Source organism: Alosa alosa, chromosome 4, assembly GCF_017589495.1.
Source record: "Alosa alosa isolate M-15738 ecotype Scorff River chromosome 4, AALO_Geno_1.1, whole genome shotgun sequence".
NCBI classification, from domain to species: Eukaryota; Metazoa; Chordata; class Actinopteri; order Clupeiformes; family Clupeidae; genus Alosa; species Alosa alosa.
In genome coordinates, this window is record NC_063192.1 from 279,914 (window position 1) to 304,309 (window position 24,396).

Below are 24,396 nucleotides of genomic sequence, written 5' to 3' on the forward strand. Positions count from 1 at the left end.
AGTGATCTGGGGATAGAACGAGCACACCGTGCCCTCACAGCGAAACCATCCGCAATTGCTCCATCACGCTCAATGGTGGTTTGTTTCCTCCAGTTCACGATCAAAGAAAGAATTCTTTACGCTGCTTGGAAGAAAGGGCTTAGCCACAATAACCAGCGAGTTTACTTCGACCACGACTAGGCTGAGGCGGTCCAGAAGAATTGGAAGGAATATGCCCCTATTAAAAAATCCCTGAAGGAACACGGAGTACGCTTTCAGACTCCATTGACCAGAATGCGAGTTCACCTAAAAACGGACACGGCTACGTACTATAACACAACACAAGCGGCGGAGAATTTGAGAAGACGGGGGTTCGACGTGGGCGAGATCATTTGCGAGAAGGCGGAGGCTTTCACAGAGGAAACACTGGCCAAACTACTGCCGTGGGAGGTGATTCATGTACCCGGCCCAGAAGGGAGAAGTTCCAGCAACAGGTGATAGAGACTAAAGGAGTACAGCAGGAAGGATAAGGACACCACCAAGGAGGAGAAAGACTCGCCTAAATAGTCCTCCTTTTTTGTGATTATATTGGAACTGCTGATACCAATGCATTGTCAACAAACTGCCACAAAACTTTTTTGTTTTCGAGTTAGCTTACCGAGGGACCCCACCTAGTGGCCGCTCCCTCCCCTTTGCTAAAGGTGATATGTCACCTTTTTTGTTGGAAGCTCTGTTCAATGACTTGTATTATAGTTCCCCCTTTTCTTTTTCTTTTTGTCTGAGGTCTTGGAGTGTACAATCACAGGATACCAACGGTAAAGTTAATGCATTATCAATATTATAATATATTATCATGGAATGTAAATGGCCTTAACGACCCAACCCTACCAAGGTTAAAAGAGATAGGATAAATATAGTGTTTTTGCAAGAAACCCACATGTCAGGAGACGAACATGAAAAATTTTAAAAGCTGGGTTTTAGAAATACTTTTTTCTCATCATACAAAAACGGCAGGAAAAGGGGGGTAGGAATACTTATTTCAAACTCAACTCCATTTGAATTTATATCTGAAATAAGGGACAAAGAAGGCAGGTTTCTTCTGGTTAAGGGCAAAATAGACCAGAGAGAGGTGACTCCATTTAACATCTATGCCCCCCCAGGGAGTGAGATTTAATTTTATATAAAAGTGTTCGGTCTGATTGAATCAGAGACATATGGAACACTGATTTGTGCTGGTGATTTCAACGTGCTCCTCAATCATTCTTTAGACACAACCAATAAAAATAGGAAAAGGAACCATACCGAAAAACTAATCAATAAGGCCCTAAGAAAACTGGGACTAAATGATGTGTGGAGAGCAGTGCATGGCTCAGAACCTGGGTACACCTTCTACTCAGGGAGACATGCAACTCAATCAAGACTAGACTATGTCTTTATGTATAACGAGGATCTGCATAGAATCAAAGATTGCAAAATAGGCCAGAGGGTTCTCTCTGACCATGCAGGAGTTCATCTAACTATGCATTTGGAAGGCAGAAGGCGCAAAACACTCTGGAGGGTAAACTCTGGAATGTTAAATGATATCACCTTTGTGTCAGCAATGGAAAGAGAATTAGGTATATACCTTCAAGAAAATGATAATGGGACAGTAAACCCTAGTTTACTATGGGATGCGTCTAAGGCTGTCTTGAGGGGTAAGATCATAGCCTGGACAGCCTTATCGAAGAAGACAAAAGCACAACAACTGTTAAATCTAGAAGAAAAATTAAAAGATCTTGAACAGATACACATAAAGACCCTGTCATTATTCAACAAAAAAGAATTACCAAGCAGGACATAGACAAACTACTTAGTGTATGTCGTCTAGATTTTTAACAGTCTTGAAACAAAGATACTATGAGGCTGGTCCCAAAGCAGCAAAACTACTAGCTTGGAAACTCAGAAAGCAACAAGCAGAAAATACAATTCATAGGATAAAAGACCCTGTCACAAACAAGACTGTTAAAAATCTAGACGACATACAAAAAGTCTTTGAGAAATACTACACTTCTCTCTACTCCAAAAGGGACCAGGCAGACAATAACTGAATTTCTAGATTCATTAGACCTTCCTAATATTGGCACACAAATCAATGAAAAAATAAGTCTGCCTATAACAAAGGAGGAGATAAACAAAGCTATTTCAAGTCTGAATAATAATAAGTCACCTGGCATAGACGGATTTCCTCCAGAATGGTACAAAACCATGAGGGTGTAGTGAATGTGACCGGCATAATTCACCTTTGTTATTAAGTGTGGTTCTACACACCGTTCATATTAAACACAGCACTTTGTTCTGTCTGTAGTTACTTCATGTAAGTATAACTGTTCAGGGATCGTGGTCCCTTTAAATGTTATGAATGTGTGATGACGTGTAGCCCCATGCCTGCTTGGTTGCTGGACAGCGCCATTTTAGTTAGCAGTGTTTTTCCTATCAAAATAAACGACACACGCATTTGTGTGCTCAACGTGAGAAATTGTCTCTTGCGATTTACTGCAATTTCCACACTGGTGACCCCGACGTTAGTCTGCTGGACGTATCCAGAGACACGACACGACCATGACCGCAAACGCTGTTACCCTCAAACTCCCCGAATTCTGGGAATCGTCGGCATGGTTTGCCCAGACTGAAGCGCAGTTCGCGTTGCGTGAGATCACCGCGGATACAACAAAGTACTACTACGTTGTGTCGGCTCTCGGAAATTCAACAGCATCCAGAGTAGTGAGTCTTCTTAAAAACCCTCCGGCACTCAAAGCCCATATAGCACTCAAAGCCCACCTGAAAACTTTTGAACTGTCAGACGCTGAGAGAGCCAGCAGGCTTTTCTCCCTTCAAGGACTGGGTGACAGCAAACCATCTGAGCTCATGGACCGTATGCTGGATCTCTTGGGTGAGCACAGACCCGATTTTCTTTTTATCCAACTTTTTCTGCGTCAGCTGCCTTCCCAAGTCAGGGCTGCACTAGCCAACACCACAATCACTGACTGTCGGAGGCTGGCTGAAGAAGCTGACAAATTCTTCCTGGCAAGTCAGGGACATTGTGTGGCCGCGCTTTTCCCCGCACGCATCGCTCCTGTGACGCTGGACGACTCCACACTCATCGCTGCAACCACTTCTCGTCGGCAGCAGTCTTCTGGCCCCCTACAGTCTTCAGGCTTGTGTTTTTATCATGCCAAGTTTGGACCCAAGGCTAACAAATGTCGTTCGCCGTGCAGTTTCAGCGGGTTGGGAAATGCCAGGGCCGGCGCTCAGTAGTGGCCATGTGCGTCGGCTGCGTAGGCAGGCTGCTTTTCATCCGTGACAGCATCTCCGGACGATGTTTCCTGTGCGACACGGGAGCACAGAGGAGCGTCCTGTCTGCATCCCGTTTGGACATGGTGACTGACAGCCACGGCCCCCCTATGGAAGCTGCCAATGGTAGCCCCATCCGCACGTATGGAACGAGGTACGTTGAATTGTGTTTCGGAGGACAGCGGTTTGGCTGGGACAGCAAAGGTTGCCGTTCCCCTCCTCGGAGCCGTGTGCTGTGTGCACATGGACTGTTGGTAGATGTTAAGAACAGCCGTTTGATTGACGCCGTCACATTTTGTTCTTATACGTGCACGCTCAGCGGGACTGACTCCATACGACTGTCTAGCATGCTATCAGCCTCAGATGACTTCCACCGTCTACTTGCCGAGTTCCCAGCGCTCACTCAGCCCACTTTCTCTGCATCCGCTGTGAAGCATGGTGTGGAGCACCATCTCGCCACTACTGGTCCACCCGTCTACGCTCGCGCTCGGCGCCTCGACCCGACCAAGCTTGCCGTTGCAAAGGCTGAATTTGCAAACATGGAATGCCTGGGTATAGTCCGTCGATCCGACAGCCCGTGGGCATCACCTCTCCACATCGTCCCCAAACCGGGCGGCGGCTGGCGGCTTAATGAGGCAACAACACCTGACCGATACCCAGTCCCGAACATACAGGATTTTTCAGCTCACCTGGCAGGTAAGGTGATTTTTTCCAAGGTGGACCTCGTCCGGGGATATCATCAGGTGCCGGTGCACCCACTGGACATTCCCAAAACAGCCGTGATCACGCCGTTTGGTCTTTTTGAGTTCCTGCGCATGCCATTCGGCCTTAAAAACGCCACCCAATCTTTTCAACGCCTCATGGACTCTGTTTTGCGGGACCTACCTTTTCTTTTTGTGTACCTGGATGACATCCTCGTAGCGAGCACGTCCAAGTCTCAACACCTGGCGCACCTCCGAACACTTTTTGAGCGACTTAGCCAACACGGGCTAATTGTCAACCCCGCCAAGTGCCAGTTTGGTCTCTCCACCGTTGACTTCCTGGGACACAGAGTCACTAAGGACGGTGCAGTCCCTCTCCCATCAAAGGTGGAGGCAGTAACAAAGTTCCCACGCCCGCTCACTGTCAAATCCCTGCAGGAGTTCCTCGGCATGGTGAATTTTTACCAACGCTTCATCCCTCGAGCTGCTCAGTTTATGCGGCCCCTGCACGAGGCCTTGAAAGGTAAGCCCAAGCACCTTGTGGACTGGTCAGAGAGCAGGGACAAGGCTTTTGCTGCCACTAAGGCAGCCCTGGCGACGCCACCATGCTGGCGATCCTTCTTCAACAGCCTCCATCGCCATCACCTCGGACGCCTCGGACTACGCTGTCGGTGCTGTCTATGAGCAGTGGGTAGGCGGGGCCTGGCAGCCGCTGGCTTTCTTTAACCGTCAGCTGCGTCCCAGCGAGCGTAAGTACAGCACTTTCGACCGGGAGCTGCTTGGTCTCTACCTCGCCATCAGACATTTTCGTTCCCTGCTGGAAGGTCGACACTTCACTGCTTTTGTGGACCCTTTTGCCATGGCCAAGGTTGCTGGCCGCCCGCCAGCAACGCCATCTGTCCTACATTTCAGAGTTCACTACAGACTTGCAACATGTTGCTGGTAAGAACAACTACGTGGCGGACTGCCTGTCACGGGCTGTGGCGGGGGCAGTCCATCTTTGCTTTGATTACAACCGCATGTCAGCAGATCAGACCACAGACCCGGACGTGCAACTCCTGAGGACCTCAACTACAGGGCTGCAGATCGAGGACGTGGTTTTTGGAGATGCTGGCACCACGCTCCTGTGTGACGTCTCCACAGGCAGTCCTCGGCCAATCGTTCCCACAGGATGGAGACGACAAGTTTTTGATGCCATCCATGGTCTCTCCCACCCAGGTTCGAAAAGCGCCACAGAGAATGGTTGCAGCAAAGTTTGTCTGGCACGGCCTCAAGAAGGACGTTAGGGACTGGACTAACACCTGTGTTGAGTGCCAACGGGCCAAAGTACACCATCACACTAAAGCCCCGCTAGAGTTGTTCCCGGTTCCAGAGAGACGTTTTGACCATGTGAATGTAGATCTGGTCGGCCCTCTGCCATCTTCTCATGGTTTCACATACCTGTTAACCATGGTTGACAGGACCACCCGCTGGCCTGAGGCTGTGCCACTGACGTCTGTGGCGACTGTTGAGATGACACGGGCATTTATCGGAACCTGGGTTGCTCGTTTCGGCACCCCTTCGGATATATCCTCTGACCGAGGCGCGCATATCACCCGCAGGCTAACGGACTCTGTGAACGTTTTCATAGGTCAATGAAGGCTGCCCTGCGTGCCAGCCTCAAAGACAGCAACTGGGTCGACAAACTCCCGTGGGTGATGCTGGGCATCAGGACCCAAGGCCAAAGGAGGACTTACAGTCCTTATCTGCGAACTTGTTTATGGACAGCCGCTGCGGGTCCCAGGGGATTTTGTCCCTAGCACCACGGTTCCTTGGTCTGCTACTCTCCAGCGGTCAACTCTATTGGACAATGCGAGGCTTTTCGCACCTGTCCCTACTTTCCGTCACTGCCTCCCTCAGTCGCACATTCCCACTGGGCTTCAGACGGCTGATTATGTTTTCATTCGCCACGATGCCCACAGAGGACCGCTACGCCCGTCCTACGAGGGCCCATTCCGTGTTTTGGAGGCAGGAGACAAACATTTTGTGGTGGAGATGGGCGGCAAACCGGAGCGACTCTCCATTGACCGCCTCAAACCGGCTCACTTGGATGTGGCCAGGCCCGTTGACCTGGCCCAGCCCCCCCACGCCGGGACGGCCTCCAGCTCTGCCCCCCCCCCCTACTCCCCTCTCTCCCAAGCCTCCCACACGCCATGCCCCACACCCGTGTCATGAGGGACACCTGCCGCAGTTGGGTCTCATCGACCTCCGGTACTGGACGGTTAATACGCCCACCTCCCCGTTGACTGTTGATTTTACTTCTGATATGGTGAATTCTGGGGGGACGTGTGTAGTGAATGTGACCGGCATAATTCACCTTTGTTATTAAGTGTGGTTCTACACACCGTTCATATTAAACACAGCACTTTTTTCTGTCTGTAGTTACTTCATGTAAGTATAACTGTTCAGGGATCGTGGTCCCTTTAAATGTTATGAATGTGTGATGACGTGTAGCCCCATGCCTGTTTGGTTGCTGGACAGCGCCATTTTAGTTAGCAGTGTTTTTCCTATCAAAATAAACGACACACGCATTTGTGTACTCAACGTGAGTAATTGTCTCTTGCGATTTACTGCAATTTCCACACCCAGAACTACATATATTTTTGTTGAATGAAAATATCTATTTATATATTTTATATATATATATAAAAAAAATAGATAGGCTATTTCCCTGGCAGTAGACTATTTACACAGTCCAAAACATTCTCAGTCTATACGCCACAGCAAGGAGAATGTCACTTCAATAAACTAAGTCCAACCGTTACGCCCCCACGCCAGCAGGGGAGACACTTCCTCTAGTGAGCAGTGGAAGACCCGCCCATCGCGCTTCCACCAGAACAGCTGATAGGATAAACAACAGTCAGTGTGCGGCTTGCCGTAGTGTGCGGCGGCAAATTCAGAACAGAAAGCTAGCCTACAGTTTGATCAGGCTACTACTTCACGTTACTTGGATGTATGTGGATGTGAATGTGGTTCATAAACAACGCATCCGCGATTGTCGGCACTCATTCCTTCTAGAAGAGGGGACCTTTAAACGAGCACTTCCCTTTGCTTGGAGAAATGGTGAGTGGTTACTTGCATAGACATAATATTATGTCTATGGTTACTTGTCTCGCTAGGAGAATGGACATCTGCTGTCGGGAAATCAGAGCCGCGGTAGCCAGCCGTAACCTACCAGAGTGTGCGTACCATAGCATTAATTCCTGCAGGCGCCCCTGGACGGGTGCACAATCCCAAGCTTGCAGTAAGAATATGTTCGATGACTGCTAGCTAAGCTAAAAGTACCCTAGCCTAAAACCAAAGCTAAGAGTAGCCAAGTAGCCTTGCTAAAGAACAAGTGAGCAGAACCAGTGGAAGTTGCTTTATTAAAGTGTATTTTTTGAGTCGATCGAGAAGAGGGTAAGACTACCCCTTTGTTGTGTGAGCAGATCCTCGCTTTGCACATAGTTGTGTGTTTGTTTTAATAAAGCTCTTTCTTTGCATAAACATGTTCCTGGCAAGTGTTCCTTTCCTCTAGAAATTCATTCATGTCCTTGATGGTAATAATAGTGTAGCATAGGATAACAATGACATGAATATACAGCATAAAAACATATAATATGAATATAATGTGTGTGTGTATATATATATATATATATATATATATATATATATATATATATATATATATATACAAACATTATTATTTTATTGTTGGGGTTTACATTTATTATGAGCCAGGGTGACCAATACTGACAGATCTGCCAAACAATCACGAGTGATTTTTATTGTTTGAAAGTTGTGGTTTCATCCAATACTGAGTAAGGAAATTCAAGCCTGGCCTGGCCAGGTGTGGTTTTGCTGCCAATCACGAGTGATTTTTTCTTGTTTGAAAGTAGTGGTTTCATCCAATACTGAGTAAGGACATTCAAGCCAGGCCTGGCCAGGCGCGGTTTCACTGCATTCATATGCTAATTAGAGCCATTAGCACTCTGTGAGCTCTCCACATACGTTATAGTACGGTTCTGACAATTTGTGGCACAGACAAACGTGACATTTGCGGGTTGCAAATTGTCGGCAACTGCCAAAAATGAGGGAGATCTCCGGGCGTTTACGGGGACGAAAATCACACTTTTCACGCAGTGTATATTGATTGCTAGGTTGTAAATGTGGAAGTGGTTGCTAGGCTGTTGCTAGGGTATTTAACATGGTTGCTAGGCTGTTGCTAGGGTACTTGAGGTGGTTGCTAGGCTGTTGCTAGGTTAGTTGTGGTGGTTGCTATGCTGGTTGCTAGGTTAAAGTCATTGGATGTTATATTGGTTACTAGGTTGTAACTGTGGAAGTTGTTGCTAGGCTGTTGTTAGACTATTTGACATGGTTGCTAGGCTGTTGCTAGGGTACTTTAGGTGGTTGCTAGGCTGTTGCTAGGGTATTTGACATGGTTGCTAGGCTGTTGCTAGGGTACTTAAGGTGGTTGCTAGGCTGTTGCTAGGTTAGTTGTGGTGGTTGCTAGGTTAAACACATTGGTTGCTATATTGGTTGCTAGGTTGTAACTGTGGAAGTGGTTGCTAGGCTGTTGCTAGAGTATTTGATATGGTTGCTAGGCTGTTGCTAGGGTATTTGACATGGTTGCTAGGCTGTTGCTAGGGTACTTGAGGTGGTTGCTATGTTGGTTGCTAGGTAGGTGGTGGTTTAATATAGTTGGAATGGCTGAACAGTTAAATAAGTGGATAGTACATTCCCATGCACTGTAATTAAAGTACAATGATAGTAATGAAATTTACATTAATGGCCTCATGTCGGAATGGTGGGACGTTTGAAAAAAAAGTAAAGTACCGCCACTCCGACAATGGAAACAGAAATTGTCGGAGTGGTGGGACGTTTGAAAACAATGGAAATGCCGCCACTCCGACAATTAGACGTCAATGTCAGAGTGGGGGTATGTCGGAATGAATGGTGCTGCTCTACAGTCGCCAGCAATATCTAAACCTGCATAGTGTCTAAATATGGACCCAACTATAACAATAGTGCTACTAAGTAATTTATTTTTTCATAAGATTACATCAGGTTATTTCCACTTGTGAGTCAGAATGTGACACAAATATTTGTATGTGGTGTGTACACAAACCTTCACAGGCCACACTGTGCTGGCATGGGGAGAAAAGAACAAGCAGTGCCAGTTCAGAACAGATGAGGCATTCACTTGGGCCAGGAGCACAGGGCATGGCCAAGTTCGTCATTGTATTAGGTGTGGTGTGAACTCTTCTCAAGCTGCTACTGCTGCCACTTGTACCACATGTAACTGCCTGGAGCTGCTGCAACCTATGAAACAGACACACAAATACACAGGAATAATAATAAAAAAAAACATTGGTTACTTCATAACATGCATGGACATTTTTGCTTAATCTGGGGGAAAAACAATCAAATTTCCACTACTAGTTTAGTGGACACACCGTAAAACTCCAAATAATAGCCCAGGCTTTTATTTTCCCAAATTGCCAAACTACACCGGCTAATATTAGAGACAGGCGTCTATATGAGACAGGCCTTTAATTCACAAAACTTTTCCTCTGCAAAGATGGAAAATATTATCAAATTAATTATTTCAAACATACTGAATGTCTACTCATACAGTGGGCAGTGCTTCGACTTGGCCAGCTTCCCTCGCGGTCCGCGTGCGGGATCACGCGACTTTAATTTGTATTTTTCCAGTGACGCTGCAACGACGCTGCAACAACCGGCAGAGGTCTCAAGTGAGCAGGGTGTCTCGTAAAAAGAAATGGAGCTGGAAAACCCTACACAGACTTCACTACAGACTTTAGCAGACTGGTTTAGAAATAATTCAATAGCTAGAAATATGCCTGCCCTGCCCTAATAAAGAAATATTTGGTTAACGGCGAGTGAATCCCGTTTGCAGCCGTAGAAGAAACGCAGGACAAATTAAACATTCTGGTTTTCTCCGAGTGTAACGATGATAGACAGACATCATTTGGACAAAATATAGAGCATATTAACCTCCGTTGCTCAGCCAAATGCCTTCCTGTTACGTCCTGTTATTACGGAGTTACAGGCGATAAACGATTTTTGATGGTCACAAGTTCAGTGGTCACTTCATTAGCATTTATTTTTTTGATTATTAAAGAGTGTTTTTCATTTAAAGGCATGACTTCGTGCTTATTCAGAAGAGGATTTAGTGCTCTCCCCAATCCCAGACGTTCACATTGCATGTTTGTTTGTATGGATGCAACCGCGAGATACGCTGATCATAGGCGCCGATACAGATACCGGATGGTATCTTGCTAATTCACTGAACTGCATTAGGTGACACAAATGGTATTGCCTTTATCTTATAACTCCTTGTCTGAGCTACTACCAGGCCTATGGTTTTTAAAAGTCAGATGTTCCCTGACAAAGACATTCGAAAATTAAGAATGTTTATTGACTTGAAAAATACACTAATTTTTGCAAACTCCCTTCATTCAACCCTTGAAGACATCGCGGTCTGGTGCGCTATCAGTGTTGCGCGGGTTTGGTCACAAGCGGCCCGCGGTCGCCCGATATTTTAATCAACCCGACCACGAATATTAATTAAGACAAAATTATACCCGACCCGCGATCCGACCCGCTTATTTACAAAATGTGTGCTTTTGGTTATAGCCTGCATGCACTGTGACAGTAGGCCATTTCTGTAAAACAAACTAATTTATTTGCGAAACTTTATGCAGTAGAACTACACGCAGTAGGCATGCAGGACATAATGTTTGCGCAGGAGAGAGAATGAGAATAAGAGTGCAAGCACGCACGCAACCACCAAGGATTTGAACACTAGGATAAGATTTGAAGGCCATGGACATACATCTTTCTTTCGAAAACAGAAATGGTGAGGCAAGGTATAGGCAAGAGAGATACATTGCTGGTCAAAACGTTAGCGTAAGAACTGGTTTATAATGCTGAATGAAGCACAAAGCACATTTACTAAAGCACATCCACTGTTTAAAGTCACAAACACAACGAACTAAGGTAACTTTTATGCATGCGCGAACCTATACATACCGGTAGATATGGCTGTGTAGTCTGTGCCATAACATTTATTCCTGCAGGCTGCCCGTTTTGGCTGTCATACTTTTAAATGGCTTCGCAAGAAGTAGGCCTACATAGACCATAACTTGTACTACTGTCATCTTTAAGAACTTTTCCCAATATTTCCCATAGCCTATATCGCTTTTCCTGAAGGGGTGTCTTTATTATTTTAACTCGCGTCTTCAGCTTCTTTACTGTTGACTTTACTGTATTGATGCTTTTACTGTATTGATGCTAGCCTTCTCGTGGATATTTTAAGTAGGCCTATTTGTAGAAAATATATATTTAATTAATTTTAACTGACCCACCATAAAATGACCAATATCATTAAAATATTTTGTTTATGACTCATAACCGCTGGGCTTAACGCTTTAATTTCGGCAGACCGCAACACCAGCGCTATGTAGATCGTTTCTTGTACCATTTAATTTCTCAGAATTTAGGTCTACTAGGCCTACAATAACGGCATCACCAAATACATCTTTTATTTTTAGTTGATCAACCACAAAGAGTAGCATAGGCCTACTGTGCATAGTGCACTGACGACTGTAGCAGCCCAAGGTAACCAGTTGTTGTAGATGAGAGGCAACAACTTGTTTCAGATAGCCTGGACAACATGTTGCCTACGTTATTAATTAATGGTAGCCTACAATAGTTAATTGATTCGCGTAACATATTAGTTGGCTCAAAGAATAGGGAATCAGGATGGAGAGAGTCACGCGTGTGTTGCTTTTGCAGGATCAAATCCAGTTTAATGTTAGTTTTCAAAACATATATTTTTTTTTATGTCTTTTGTCCGAAAGTGGCTGTAATGTAGTAGCCGCCAGCCATGGCATGAAAAGCTTAATTTCAAACCACCTAAAACAACTTGTTTGTGAATGTCTGACAAACTGTTTCCAGCGCATGCACGCGCGCAAGGAAACCAGTAGGTGGAGAAACCAGAAGGCACACAACACCGAACGATTTTAAGGCTATTTTCGCATAGGCTACTCAATGGTGCTATTTCACACGCATTATAGCTTAACCCCCACTCACCGGGTTATGTGGAAGGTGTTAATAGACGACATGAGCTTCACAGTGGACTAGGGCTGTCAAAATTGCTCAAAAATGACGTTCGAATATCCCCTCTAAAATAAACACATGTTTTCGAATATATTGGAATATCTAGGCTATATTATTTGCGCATTATGTCAGTGACCCGCATCATGTAATCTGTTTTTAACTTTTTGTTGGTTATTGCTTGACAGGGGGGATCCCAAGCAGCTTTCAGCCATAAGGCATTTCCTAATTCACCTGACACTGATATTCAAAATGTTGAAACTATTTCGGCATAGCCTATAAGCAGTTTAATTAAGTGTAATGTTAGTTGTAAACAAACAGGCTACTTGGTGAGGCTTGGCCTCACAGATAGGCCTATTAACTGACCGCCCAATTCACGTTGGCTGGGGGGCAGGGGGGGCCATCAGACATTTGTTCCCAAGGGTCTATGAATTGTTAATCCGGCCCTGCCCCCAACGAACGCAACTTTCCACCTCTGAGACAGCTTAAAAGAAGTCTAGAGGACTCCTAACTCACTGACCTACTTACTGTAGGCTGCGCAAACCACAGGCCTTTTTTCTGGGCAAGCCTGCATTCGAGGCAGGCCTTCTGTTGAAGAATTGTATATAAATCCTGCGCTAACAGCAATCCTCCTACCCCCCGCTATCACAGCTGTGGATAGTGTGGCATGCTCACGCTTTATGTCTCCTTCTTGCAAACTAGGCTTATAGCCATTTACGTCTTCAAAAAATAACAACTTGCCAGATATGCCTTCATATCCTTGGGCTTCATTCAGCATTTTGTTCTTCCACTGCAAATTACTCTTCTATATTTGCTGCCTGCTGCATCCTTTCTGTTTGTATTGTTTAGAAAAGGTTTGACGTCTTGAGTTAATGCATTAAACATTGTTTGCTGGTAACCAGCCACAAATAGCCTACAGATTCTTGCGTATGCGCATTCTCTATTCTCTCCAAAATGTGCCCGTTCTATAGGCTGGCCAAGTGTGTAATTCTGCGGCATAAAGCAGATATATTTGTTTATTGTACAGAAAAATAAAAATAACCTGTCAAGCAGTCAATTGACTACATTGCAGTCAAAAAGTAGGGCGAATTAATTTACGAAACCAAAACGTGGGTCATAGTTGTCTAAGCCTCTATATCGTAGCCTGTTAAAAACGTCGCAGAAGCCTACCCAAGGCTACAGATTAATTCTGAACAGTTATTTCTCTACTGGCTCAATTATCACACCACTGTTTTGATTTGCGTAGTTGTATTACCCCAACACTGACAATAATGTAGATAGCAAATTTCGATTTTGATTTTCGTTACCAGTAGTCAAGCCTTAAGCCATACCCAAGTAGCCTAAATCGAGGTAAATCGAGCTTTTTCAGAAGGGGCGGCAGGCAGAGCGATGTACAGTGGCAGAGCGACGCACAGTGGCTGAAAGTGGTACTAAAGCTTCATGCAGCTTCACGCCTCGTAATGCGCGACTGAAGTGGCCATTTGAAAGCGATGCCCACTGTATGACTAGGCTATCCGATGAAAATTACGGATCATCATTCATTTCAAGTTTTTAGATGTTGTTCATTGAGTGAGATAAGATCCAAATAGCGGGGATAGCCAGAACAGATGAAACACGTTTTTAATCAAATGTAATTCACAAAGAGATCGTATCACACTGAAATCTCATATTTTGTCACTAGCAACCTATCCTCTGTCAAATACAGTTCATACATTTTCAGCCCTGACCAAAACTGTTCAGGAATTATTTATGCAAAAATTTTGGCACGAATGAAACAGCATAAGAGAGCATGAACCATATCGTTTCTCCCATATTTTATTTGGCAAATTTGACAACAGTCAGCTTACATTTCAAATCATAGCCTACTTCTTTCTCTTCATCTCCATGGCGGTACGCATTGAGAATAAAGAATAACGTTTGTGAACCCTTTTGTTTTGTTGCCAGCATAAAAACAAGCTTACCATCGGCCTATCCGCAAATTTGAAACAAAAGGGATTCATTGAACGATGCCGAAGTCGGACATATAGGCATAGTTCATATTGAAAAAAGTTATACAATTTGGAACTCTAGCTTTTCCCCACCGCAGTCTTTTAATGCCATCTAATCGTAACGTTCGCGTGCCCAGTCTACACCGTACTGGCTTAAACAGACGATCTGACGGGTTTTAAAAGATGAATTACAAACCGAAACTAAAAAAACAGACCAGGCCTCTATTTGAGAATGGCTTTTAACCCAAACCTGTAACCACACCAAGCGTTTAAAAGAGACAGGCATCTATTTGGCTGGTCCTCGCCCACCTCAAGACATGTTTACCACGCTCACTAGACCCCTTCCAATTCTCCTACCGTCAGAACAGGATGGATGCCATCTCAAAGGCACTTCACTCTGCCCTGTCCCACCTTGACAATAGCAACACCTATGTAAGAATGCTGTTCATTGACTTCAGCTCAGCATTCAACACCATCATCCCCTCCAAACTGATCACCAAACTCAGAGAACGGCATCAATACCTCCCTTTGTAACTGGATTCTGGACTTCCTAACCAACAGACCTCAGTCTGTTAGGTTAGATAACCACACCTCCTCAACCATCACCCTGAACACCGGTGTTCCACAGGGATGTGTGCTGAGCCCTCTCTTCTACTCCCTCTTCACCTACGACTGCACACTTATACATGGCTCTAACATCATTGTCAAGTTTGCAGATGACACTATGGTGATTGGTCTCATCGTTGAGACGGCCTACAGGGAGGAGGTCCAGCACCTAACATTGTTATGCACTGATAACAACCTGGCTCTCAACACCAAGAAGACCAAAGAGCTCATTGTGGACTTCAGGAAGTCCAAAGCTGGCACACACACACCCATTCTCATCAACGGGACTGAGGTGGCAGTTTTTGGGTGTCCACATCTCTGAGGACCTCTCTTGGACCCCTCTACCTCTACCCTGATCAAAAAGGCTCACCAGCGTCTTTTCTTTCTGATGAGACTAAAGAAGGTCCATCTGTCTCTTCAGATCCAGACTTCTACCGGTGCACCATCGAAAGCATCCTCACCAACTGTGTCACAGTTTGGTATGACAACTACTCTGCCCATGACTGGAAAGCACTGCAGAGGGTGGTAAAAACTGCCCAACGCATCACCAAAGATGCGTTGGGCAGCATCATCAAAGACTGTTCTCACCCCAACCACAGACTGTTCACCCCACTCCCCTCCGGGAGGCGTTACAGGTCTCTCCGCACCCGAACCAGCAGGTTCAGAGGAAGCTTCTTTCCTGCGGCTGTCACCCTACTGAACTCTAGCTCTGCATCCCGGTGACATCCAACGAACTATCCCCCATCACCCCCCGCCTCCACCTGATGCCTCCTTGCCTGTGCCTGTTGAGGTGTCCACGACCATGACAGCCTTGACAGGGACAACAAGGAGGCGGACATCCCCAGCCCCCATCAACTGCACTACCCTATCCCATCCATAATGTCTATATATATAGCCATATTCTACTGCTCTTCATCCTGCACATACACTTATTCTTAATACTATTATAATGTTACTGTCTCTGCACTACAATGGTACTGTAATATATTCTGTTAATACACTGCATATATCTATATTGTCCTTACTACTACTATAATGGTACTGCTACTACATTGCACATATCTGTACATGTTGTTCATGCATTGCTCAATATTACATAGCCATATTTATTCTTCTCTTATAAGGTTACTGCTATACACTGCAAATACTTATATTTAATTGATATGACTCTATACCACCTTCTGAAAACAACAGTATACTACTGTCTACACTGCACTATATCTTTTGTCCTGTCTATGCACCACCTACTTTGTATATCACATTGCACTTTTTCCTGCTTTTTTGCACTTCTGGTTAGAAACAAACTGCATTTTGTTGACTCTGCACTTGTACTCTGCACAATGACAATAAAGTTGAATCTAATCTAATCTAATCTATTTGTATTGGGACTCGGATATTATTTGACATTTTACGGTATGCAGAAATTCAGACAAAACACAGGCGAATCACTCCGCTCTGTTCAGCTTCATGTTTTTGTTTGATTCGTTGTAATTTTAGTTATTTTATGTAATGTTTTGTTTATGCTTATACTTGTTCATTGACTTATTCATAGTGTATAAACATTATATTTGATTGTTCAATCTGCCTATTGGTTGGCTGAGAACAATCTCAGAACATGTACCTGTACATTACTCCATTGGACTGAAGAGATTGGCTAGAGCCATATTTGCTAGCTCTATTGAGATTCATCTTCCATCGATCCATGAATAACGTGTAAGCTGCACTTCCAATGTCTGGTTGGAGAGATCGCTCAGGGTTACTGTGAGCCTACTCTGTGAGTGAGAGATCTGACGCTGCCATGACCACTGCACTGCTGCTGAGCTGAGATCACCTGCTCAGAAAGATTGCTCTGACTTCAGATCTGTGCTTCCAGTGCTCTTCAGACTGCCAGCAAATCCACCGGGTTGGTCAGTATAAAAACATCATGTGGTGCACTGACTTTTTTATTATTTGTTAATTTGTTTGTTCTGCATTCTCTATGGAGTATTAAACAAAACTACCAATCAAAGCTTCAATACATCCAGAAGTCAGCTGCCCACTGGCGCCTTCTCACCTGCACCCGCCATCACAACCACATCACCCCTGTCCTCCACAACATCCACTGGTTCATAGTCAAACATAGGATCACCTTTAAATTACTTCTCCTCACCTACAAAGCTCTCCAAAACCTAGCTCCTCCATACCTTCTCATTGGTCAAAGGTTCGTTGATGCAAACACTGTCAAGACCACTATTGTGATTTCACCACTTTGAAAAAAGTTTATTTATTCATACACAAATGAATTCATGCTCCGTGATCCTTCATGCTCTCATCCGAAGTTCTAGAGTTTCTAACAGAAGAACAATCATAAATCCATGGCAATATCACCCAGTGAAATATTAATTAACTAAAATAGGCTGTAAAATAAGCTTGCCTGTTTGGACTGCTCAAGAGCACCATGCTAGTGTGTTACCTTAACTAGCCTATATAGGAACTCCCCCTATTGCCGTCGGTCCCGTATTTCCGCCGTCTTGCGTGTATGTGTCACTTAATATCCATTTCTATACAAACCAAGACGGTGAACTCCTAAAGAAATGCAACCACCCACAACATAGGTGTATCTAAATTAGCTATGTACTAAAAATGACAGTTTACCGTGACTCGAAGAGCTGTAAACAGTGTTGTAATCTGCGTGTACACAACCGCTTGGAGCTCCACTGGTATTTTAATTTCATGACGAGAATTCTTGGTCTAACCGTTAATGTGCCGTTGAAATGGTGTAAATAGGCGACCCATCAGGCCAGCACTATAACTCCGAGCGTGGTAAACAAAATCGGATATTTCAGGCGGTAAATGCTCCCGTTAAGAACCAAACCAGATTTTGTTCAAATCTACACACCTATGGCTACTAAAAAATAGTTTTGGAAATTGTAATCCCTTACACTACTAGCCTATTATTACTGAGTAGGCTAAGCCAACACTGCTTCCTCTTCCTACTCCTACTAAGCGAGTAGGATGCATTTCACACTGCTCATGCATGACCTATCCCTAGCAATTTCCATCCTTTTTTAATCTTTTATTTCATTTACAAGCTAGATTAGCAAAGACAGAGAACTTTAGTGGATAGTTTTTACATTACATGAGCCAGCCAAGCCAATGGGCAAAAACTGAATGGCTAATCACCTTGAAGTTAGATTAAAATAAAATGCGCTCCTCCTCCGGCCCGAGACCCAGGAGATCATGTGGAAAATGTACTGAGCTAGAACAGAAGATTTCTACTTTGGAGTCAAAGATTGATGCCCTTCCATCAAAGACAGATGAACTAAGAGAGACATCTCATGAAGTGAGTACAGCAACAACTGGAAATGCAGAGAATGTAACCCAGCAGTCGAATATCACTGCTAACAGAGCAGATGAATGCATTGACCTCACAAAGGGAAATGTGAGTACAGAGCCTTGGCACAGTCAAGGTGCCAGATCAAAAAACAAAACATGTAATACAAGAACTGCAATTACCTCAACACCAGTAAACTCAGATGTTAACTACAGGCCTCGTATCAGAAATACAGACAGATCAGCAAACTACAGAGCTTGTGGTCCTAAGGGAAACCCACAGCCCCTAAAACTATGGAACAGATGTGAATGCCTCTGGGAAGTAAGAGAGGAATTTCCCAGGGAACAGACCCAAAGCAGGCAGCGATCAAACCACAACAATAGAAAGATGGGCACAGACAAGAAGCAGCACTTGAAACCTGTTCATCCCACAACCCTCGTTGCAGGCGACTCTGCTGTGAGACTTTTAAATGGGGAAAGGATGATTTTATGTTGTTTCCCAAATTAACAAAAAATCAAACTTGCAGAACAGTTCTATCAAACGCATCGTTGTGCATGTTGGAGCAAATAACATTTACAAAGAACAGCTGTATGTCCAATAAGATTTCAAGGAACATTTCTAGGCCCTATATCAGCTTGGAATACAAATTTTCATCAGTGGCCCACTCCCAGCAGAGGGAAGCTTTGTATTTACCAGACTATTCATTTCATGTTTCGCACTCACTGATGCACTTATTCTTACTGTACTCTAATGTTTTTTTAAATTGTCCTAAAATTGTTGAGAATTGCTCTAAAACTTAAACTGTTTACCATGTTGTTAGTCGCTTTGGCTAAAAATGCGTCAGCCAAATGTAATGTAATGTAATGTATTCAGTTTAAACACTGGCTCGCAATAACATGCTTTTCAGTTAGGATACATTTTATTGAAAATGTTAACCTTTTCTGAAATCACAGGGAATATTTCAGACCAAATAGCACAGAGCTGAGTTGGACTGGGGCAGAGATCTTAACCGAGCCTCTGATGACATTAACACAGAGGTGGGCAAACGTTTTGGCTCAAGAGCCACATTGGGTTGCATGCATGAAACATACAGTGCATGAAAATGCAAAAAATATGATGTAAAATATCATACAGAGTAAAAACAAATAAGGCAGATATAGTTGCAATAGTGTTGCTAGGGTACATATGTTGGTTGTTATGCCAAATTAAATTGTTGTTATGCTGGTTGCTTGGGTAATCCTGTTGGTTGCTATGGTGGTTGCTAGGTTGACATTGTGGTGGTTGCTATGCTGTTGCTAGGGTATTGTACATGGTTGCTAGGCTGTTGCTAGGGTACTTGAGGTGGTTGCTAGGCTGTTGCTAGGTTAGTTGTGGTGATTGCTATGCTGAATGCTAGGTTAAACTCATTGGTTGCTATGTTGGTTGCTAGGTTGTAACTGTGGAAGTGGTTGCTAGGCTGTTGCTAGGGTATTTGACATGGTTGCTAAGATGTTACTAGGGTACTTGAGGTGGTTGCTAGGCTGTTGCTAGGTTAGGTGTGGTGGTTGCTATGCTGGTTACTAGGTTAAACTCATTGGTTGCTAGGTTGTAACTGTGGAAGTGGTTGCTAGGCTGTTGCTAGGGTATTTGCAATGGTTGCTAGGCTGTTGGTAGGGTACTTGAAGTGGTTGCTAGGCTGTTGCTAGGTTAGTTGTGGTGGTTGCTATGCTGGTTGCTAGGTTAAACTCATTGGTTGCTATGTTGGTTGGTAGGTTGTAACAGTGGAAGTGGTTGCTAGGCTGTTGCTAGGGTATTTGACATGGTTGCTAGGCTGTTGCTAGGGTACTTGAGGTGGTTGCTAGGCTGTTGCTAGGGTAGTTGTGGTGGTTGCTATGCTGGTTGCTAGGTTAAACGCATTGGTTGCTATATTGGTTACTAGGTTGTAACTGTGGAAGTGGTTGCTAGGCTGTTTCTAGGGTATTTGACATGGTTGTTAGGCTGTTGCTAGGGTATTTGACATGGTTGCTAGGCTGTTGCTAGGTTAGTTGTGGTGGTTGCTAGGTTAAAATATTTAAACCTGTAAAAAAATATTTAAAATATTTTTTAAATTTGAATAGTTTTTAATTAATAGTTTAAAAAGTATAAAAGTTACAAGGATACAAGGAAGTTTATTGTCACGTGCATATAGTTACTGGATGTAAGAAATGCAGTGAAAATATGTCTGGTGTCAGCCTATTTGTGCATTTATGGGGAGTGCAGTAGAAGAGGGGTTTAGTAGATTAAGTGGCAAGGGCATAAGAAAGGTGGGGGAGGATAGGGATCGGGGGCACCAACAAGGAGCACCCAAGAGCAACAGGGCCAAGGAAAAACTCCCTTACTAAGGAAGAAACCTTGGGCAGATCCACGGCTCAAGGGGGTAACCCAACTACCAGGGGTCTTGGTGTGTGTGTTGGGGGGATGAAAGGCTAGGCAAGTTACAAAGATGAAAAATACAAAGCCCACATGTCCTAAGTAAGACCTACGGAACGTAGTTTGAATGAAGTTTCTACGTTAAACGGTTGAAGCTGCATTAACTGCGTTAGAAGAAGAAGAAGAAAAAGAAGAAAAAGCCTATGAAGAACAGTACAGCATTTTGATGCACTGTAACAATTAGCCAGCTGGAACCTGCCGCTCTCTCTCCCTCTTGTGAGCGCAGACACGTTCCCAATTAAATGGAGTAGCATAACGTTTAAGTTAGATCTGCTGCAAAGGAGATAACTAAGAGTAGGCCTATCATCTCTATTTAACATGATGTTTTGACATTGACATTGTAAAAGTTCTCTAAGGAGAGTGAAAAGCAGTTTGCAGTAAAGCTAACCAACGTCGTCTATTGCAGGAAAAAAATAGCGAACAACTGTCAGACTCGGTAGAAGACTTATTGGATCACTTTTATGCAAAAATGGTAAACATTATGGATGGCATTGCTCCATTACAATTTAAGAAAGTTAAGGACAAACAGAAAGCACCATGGAAGCAAAATCCAGTGTTTAAACTCCTAAAAAGAGAGTGTAGGAAGACCGAAAGAAAATGGCGTAAATACAAACTCCAGATCCACTATAAAATCCATAAAGATATGCCCCGCACATATATAGATATAGACAGTCTTTCTTTTCTAACATCATCAGCAGAAGTTCAAATAACACTCGTTATCTATTTTCAACTGTTGAGAAGTTAACAAATCCCCCTTCACAAGCGCAGGAACTTCTCTCAGCTGTTTTCATCTTTTTTCAAAGGTAAAATTGACAAAATCAGACTCAACATATCTGCTCAATTACTAATTCAACATCCGGAACTTACAAATAGAAGGAAACTTAACTTGATGTCAGAGTTCAGCTTGATTGACTATGAAACATTTGAAAAAACGGAACAGAATCTCAGCTCTTCCACATGTGGCTTAGACACTCTGACTACCAATTTCTTCAAAACTGTTTTTCACCTTATAGCGGCAGATGTCCTTCACATTGTGAATGTATCACTGCTGTCTGGCACTTTTCCTAAGTCATTGAAAACAGCTGTTGTAAAGCCAGAAGCTTCATTCTCTAGAAGAATAACCTGGATGCCTCCACGCTAAACAATTACAGGCCCATATCCAATTTACCTTTTATTGGCAAAATTATTGGAAAAAGTAGTCTTTAATCAACTAACCACCTTCCTAACATCAAATGCGTATTTATGACCGCCGCTAGCGAAGTTGGTCAACGATACCCGGAACACAGAAACACCGGTGCACATGAAATTTGGTGGGTATGTAGCCCCACTAGACTTTTAAGGAAAAATTTTGTTTGTCCCTGGGGGCCCCTCCACCCACGCTTAGGTTATGTGTACATTTAGTGACTGTACACTCATTGGCCTGTAGATGGCGGTGCACACATATACACATGCACACACACACACACACAGGATGCGCACATACTATCGGTATTAGAGCGCCCGATACATAATTACAAATTCAGTAGGATTAAAAGAAAGCCAAATATTCATCATCATCATCATGGCTGCATTTCCAGTATTGGCGATAAGTAGTCGTTTGTCCACTAGATGGCGCATCGTTGCAGTGAGACGTAATTTTGTTGGAAGTTAAAAGTGGGTTGGAAAAACAATGAACGCTTCCTACAAGGACTGTAGTTTACCATGAGAGAACGTCTAATAAGGATAGGGCGATGTTCACATGAAATGTAATTCCCATTTCTTCTTGAAGCCGAAATAAATCTGAGAATGTTTATTGGACATGCTTGGTTTTTACTGCAGGTACGTTAATCTTATAATATCAATAAGGACCTAGGTACAATAATGTTACCGTTAGCGTTGGTTGAGTGATGGAGGCCAATTTAATTGCATTTGTAGAAAACTATAAATGCGGTTATACCAAGCAAATTGATAGCAGCACTGTAATTGTATCTTTCAATTGTCATTTGTTGCACGTGCTACAAAAATCATTCTGTGCAATGGAAGTAGGGATCGACCGATATGGTTTTTTCAGGGCCGATACCGATATCAATTATTACCAAAACAGGAGGCCGATAACCGATATGTAAAACCGATATGTCAGTTGTCAAAAAGGGGGGTAGATAGTAAAGGCTATATGCTGCAAAAGTTTAATTCAAAATCATTTAATTATGCAAACTTTTCTTTCTTCTTTTGATACACAATTGTCTATCAACTTGCATCACTTTGCAAGTGTAAATCCTGTGTATCATGTTAATCCAAGAGCTGAGTGATAGCAATTATTTTCATAGAGTAGGCCTGCACAATGAGCTATGTGCTTGTTAAGGGACCTGTCACAAAGAGGATGCTTTGCCATCGTGTGTGTGAGTGCACGAGAGGGAGAGGGAGAGGAAGAGGTGCATGTGTGATGGCAAGTGTTACGGTTGAATAGTTTAACAAAACAGTTTTAAAATAGTTCTTAGGCTATTTAAGCATGCAATTTGTGTCCATGTGTAGGCTATAAGCTAGAAAGAAACGTTAATAGTCAGCTCAGGACGCGATTTTGTTCAGGTCGGATTAAATTACGGTTGGCCCTGGGTGCATGTAGTCTTTTCTGACAGTCCGTTTCAAAAAGGAGCAATTTGACTTTTTGACGTTCGCTATCGCACAATTTAGGACTTGTCTGTACTATGTCCGCCGAGGTGTCCCGTTATTCACAATTAACGAACGAGGCGGAGGCAGAGAACTCCAGACGCGCAGCACCCAAGTTTGTGGGATAACTAGTAAACAGAATCAGTAACGTGCATCAATCAGGAATTCGCTAAATGAAGGAAGTGGGTGCTTTACTTATTGATCCGGATCAAAGAGACAATAGCTTACAAAGTGGTGTTTTTGTAACTTCAGTGTAGATGATTGTGATTCACTGCAACTTCAGCAAATTAGGCTACCTTCCTTACCTTTGAAAAATAGCTCCGTAGGCTACAGCTGAAGCCCAGTCTGCCTCAGTGAGAATCCTAAACTTTGTCTGTGTTCAGTCTTCGATCCTGATTGGCTGTATTCGTGCTAACTAACAAATCAGACGGTGTAGTGGGCGGGACAATGCTCTTGACCACAGAGTAGCAAATTCAGGGAGTGAGAGACACTTTACAGACAAAGTGGCGCGTTTCATTAGGGCCCGAGCCCGAAGGGCGCAAGGCACTATTGTTTTTGAAAGGATTATTATTATTAGGGCCCGAGCACCGAAGGGCGCAAGGCCCTATTGTTTTTGTAAGGATTGTTATTATTATTATTATCGAGTATTATTATTAAGTGTGCTTGCAAGCACACTTATTGTTCTTCTTAAGTTTTATTATTATTATTATTTTTCCCATCTCCCTAATTTTTTGTCAGCTCTAGCGCCTAGGCACTTTGAGACAGAGACACCGTTCCAACTTTAAAACGTCTGGTCAGTACCGGTGTAAGTTGGTCGCGAAGATGACGTCAGGTGGGCGTGCCGTTCGTCCGCCATATTGGATTGAACAGAAAGCGAAACTAAATTTTCACAGGTCACAATTTGATCCGAGAACGCCGCGAAACTTGGCGTACATTATCCTTGGACCAAGCCTCACAAAAGTTACCAGAAGGATTTTTGATTTTTCGAAAGCGTTTGCCCGTCACAGCCAAACAAAATCGGCGTGAAAGCTCGAAACAGGAAGTCGATCCATATCTCAGGAACACTGTCACATATCGATACCAAATTTTGTATATGAACTGGGGACTCCAGTGTGAGGGTGCATAAGCTAAAAAAAAAAAGAAATATTCCAAAAGTTTCCATCATTTGGCAAACCACCCACAGGTATTTGGTAACTCTCATCATTCACCTTTGCACCATTCACCT

At 43.7% G+C, this 24,396-nt stretch overlaps 1 protein-coding gene across 4 annotated transcripts in view; it reads right to left on the reverse strand.

Moving 5' to 3' along the window:
- Positions 1 to 24,396, reverse strand: part of mib2 (MIB E3 ubiquitin protein ligase 2) — a 252,110-nt gene that overhangs the window by 46,920 nt on the left and 180,794 nt on the right. For all 4 annotated transcript variants that reach the window (XM_048240469.1, XM_048240470.1, XM_048240468.1 and 1 more), the window contains one exon: positions 9,157 to 9,350. In XM_048240469.1, coding sequence (XP_048096426.1) covers positions 9,157 to 9,350 — 194 coding nt within the window. The remainder of the gene's footprint in view (positions 1 to 9,156; positions 9,351 to 24,396) is intronic.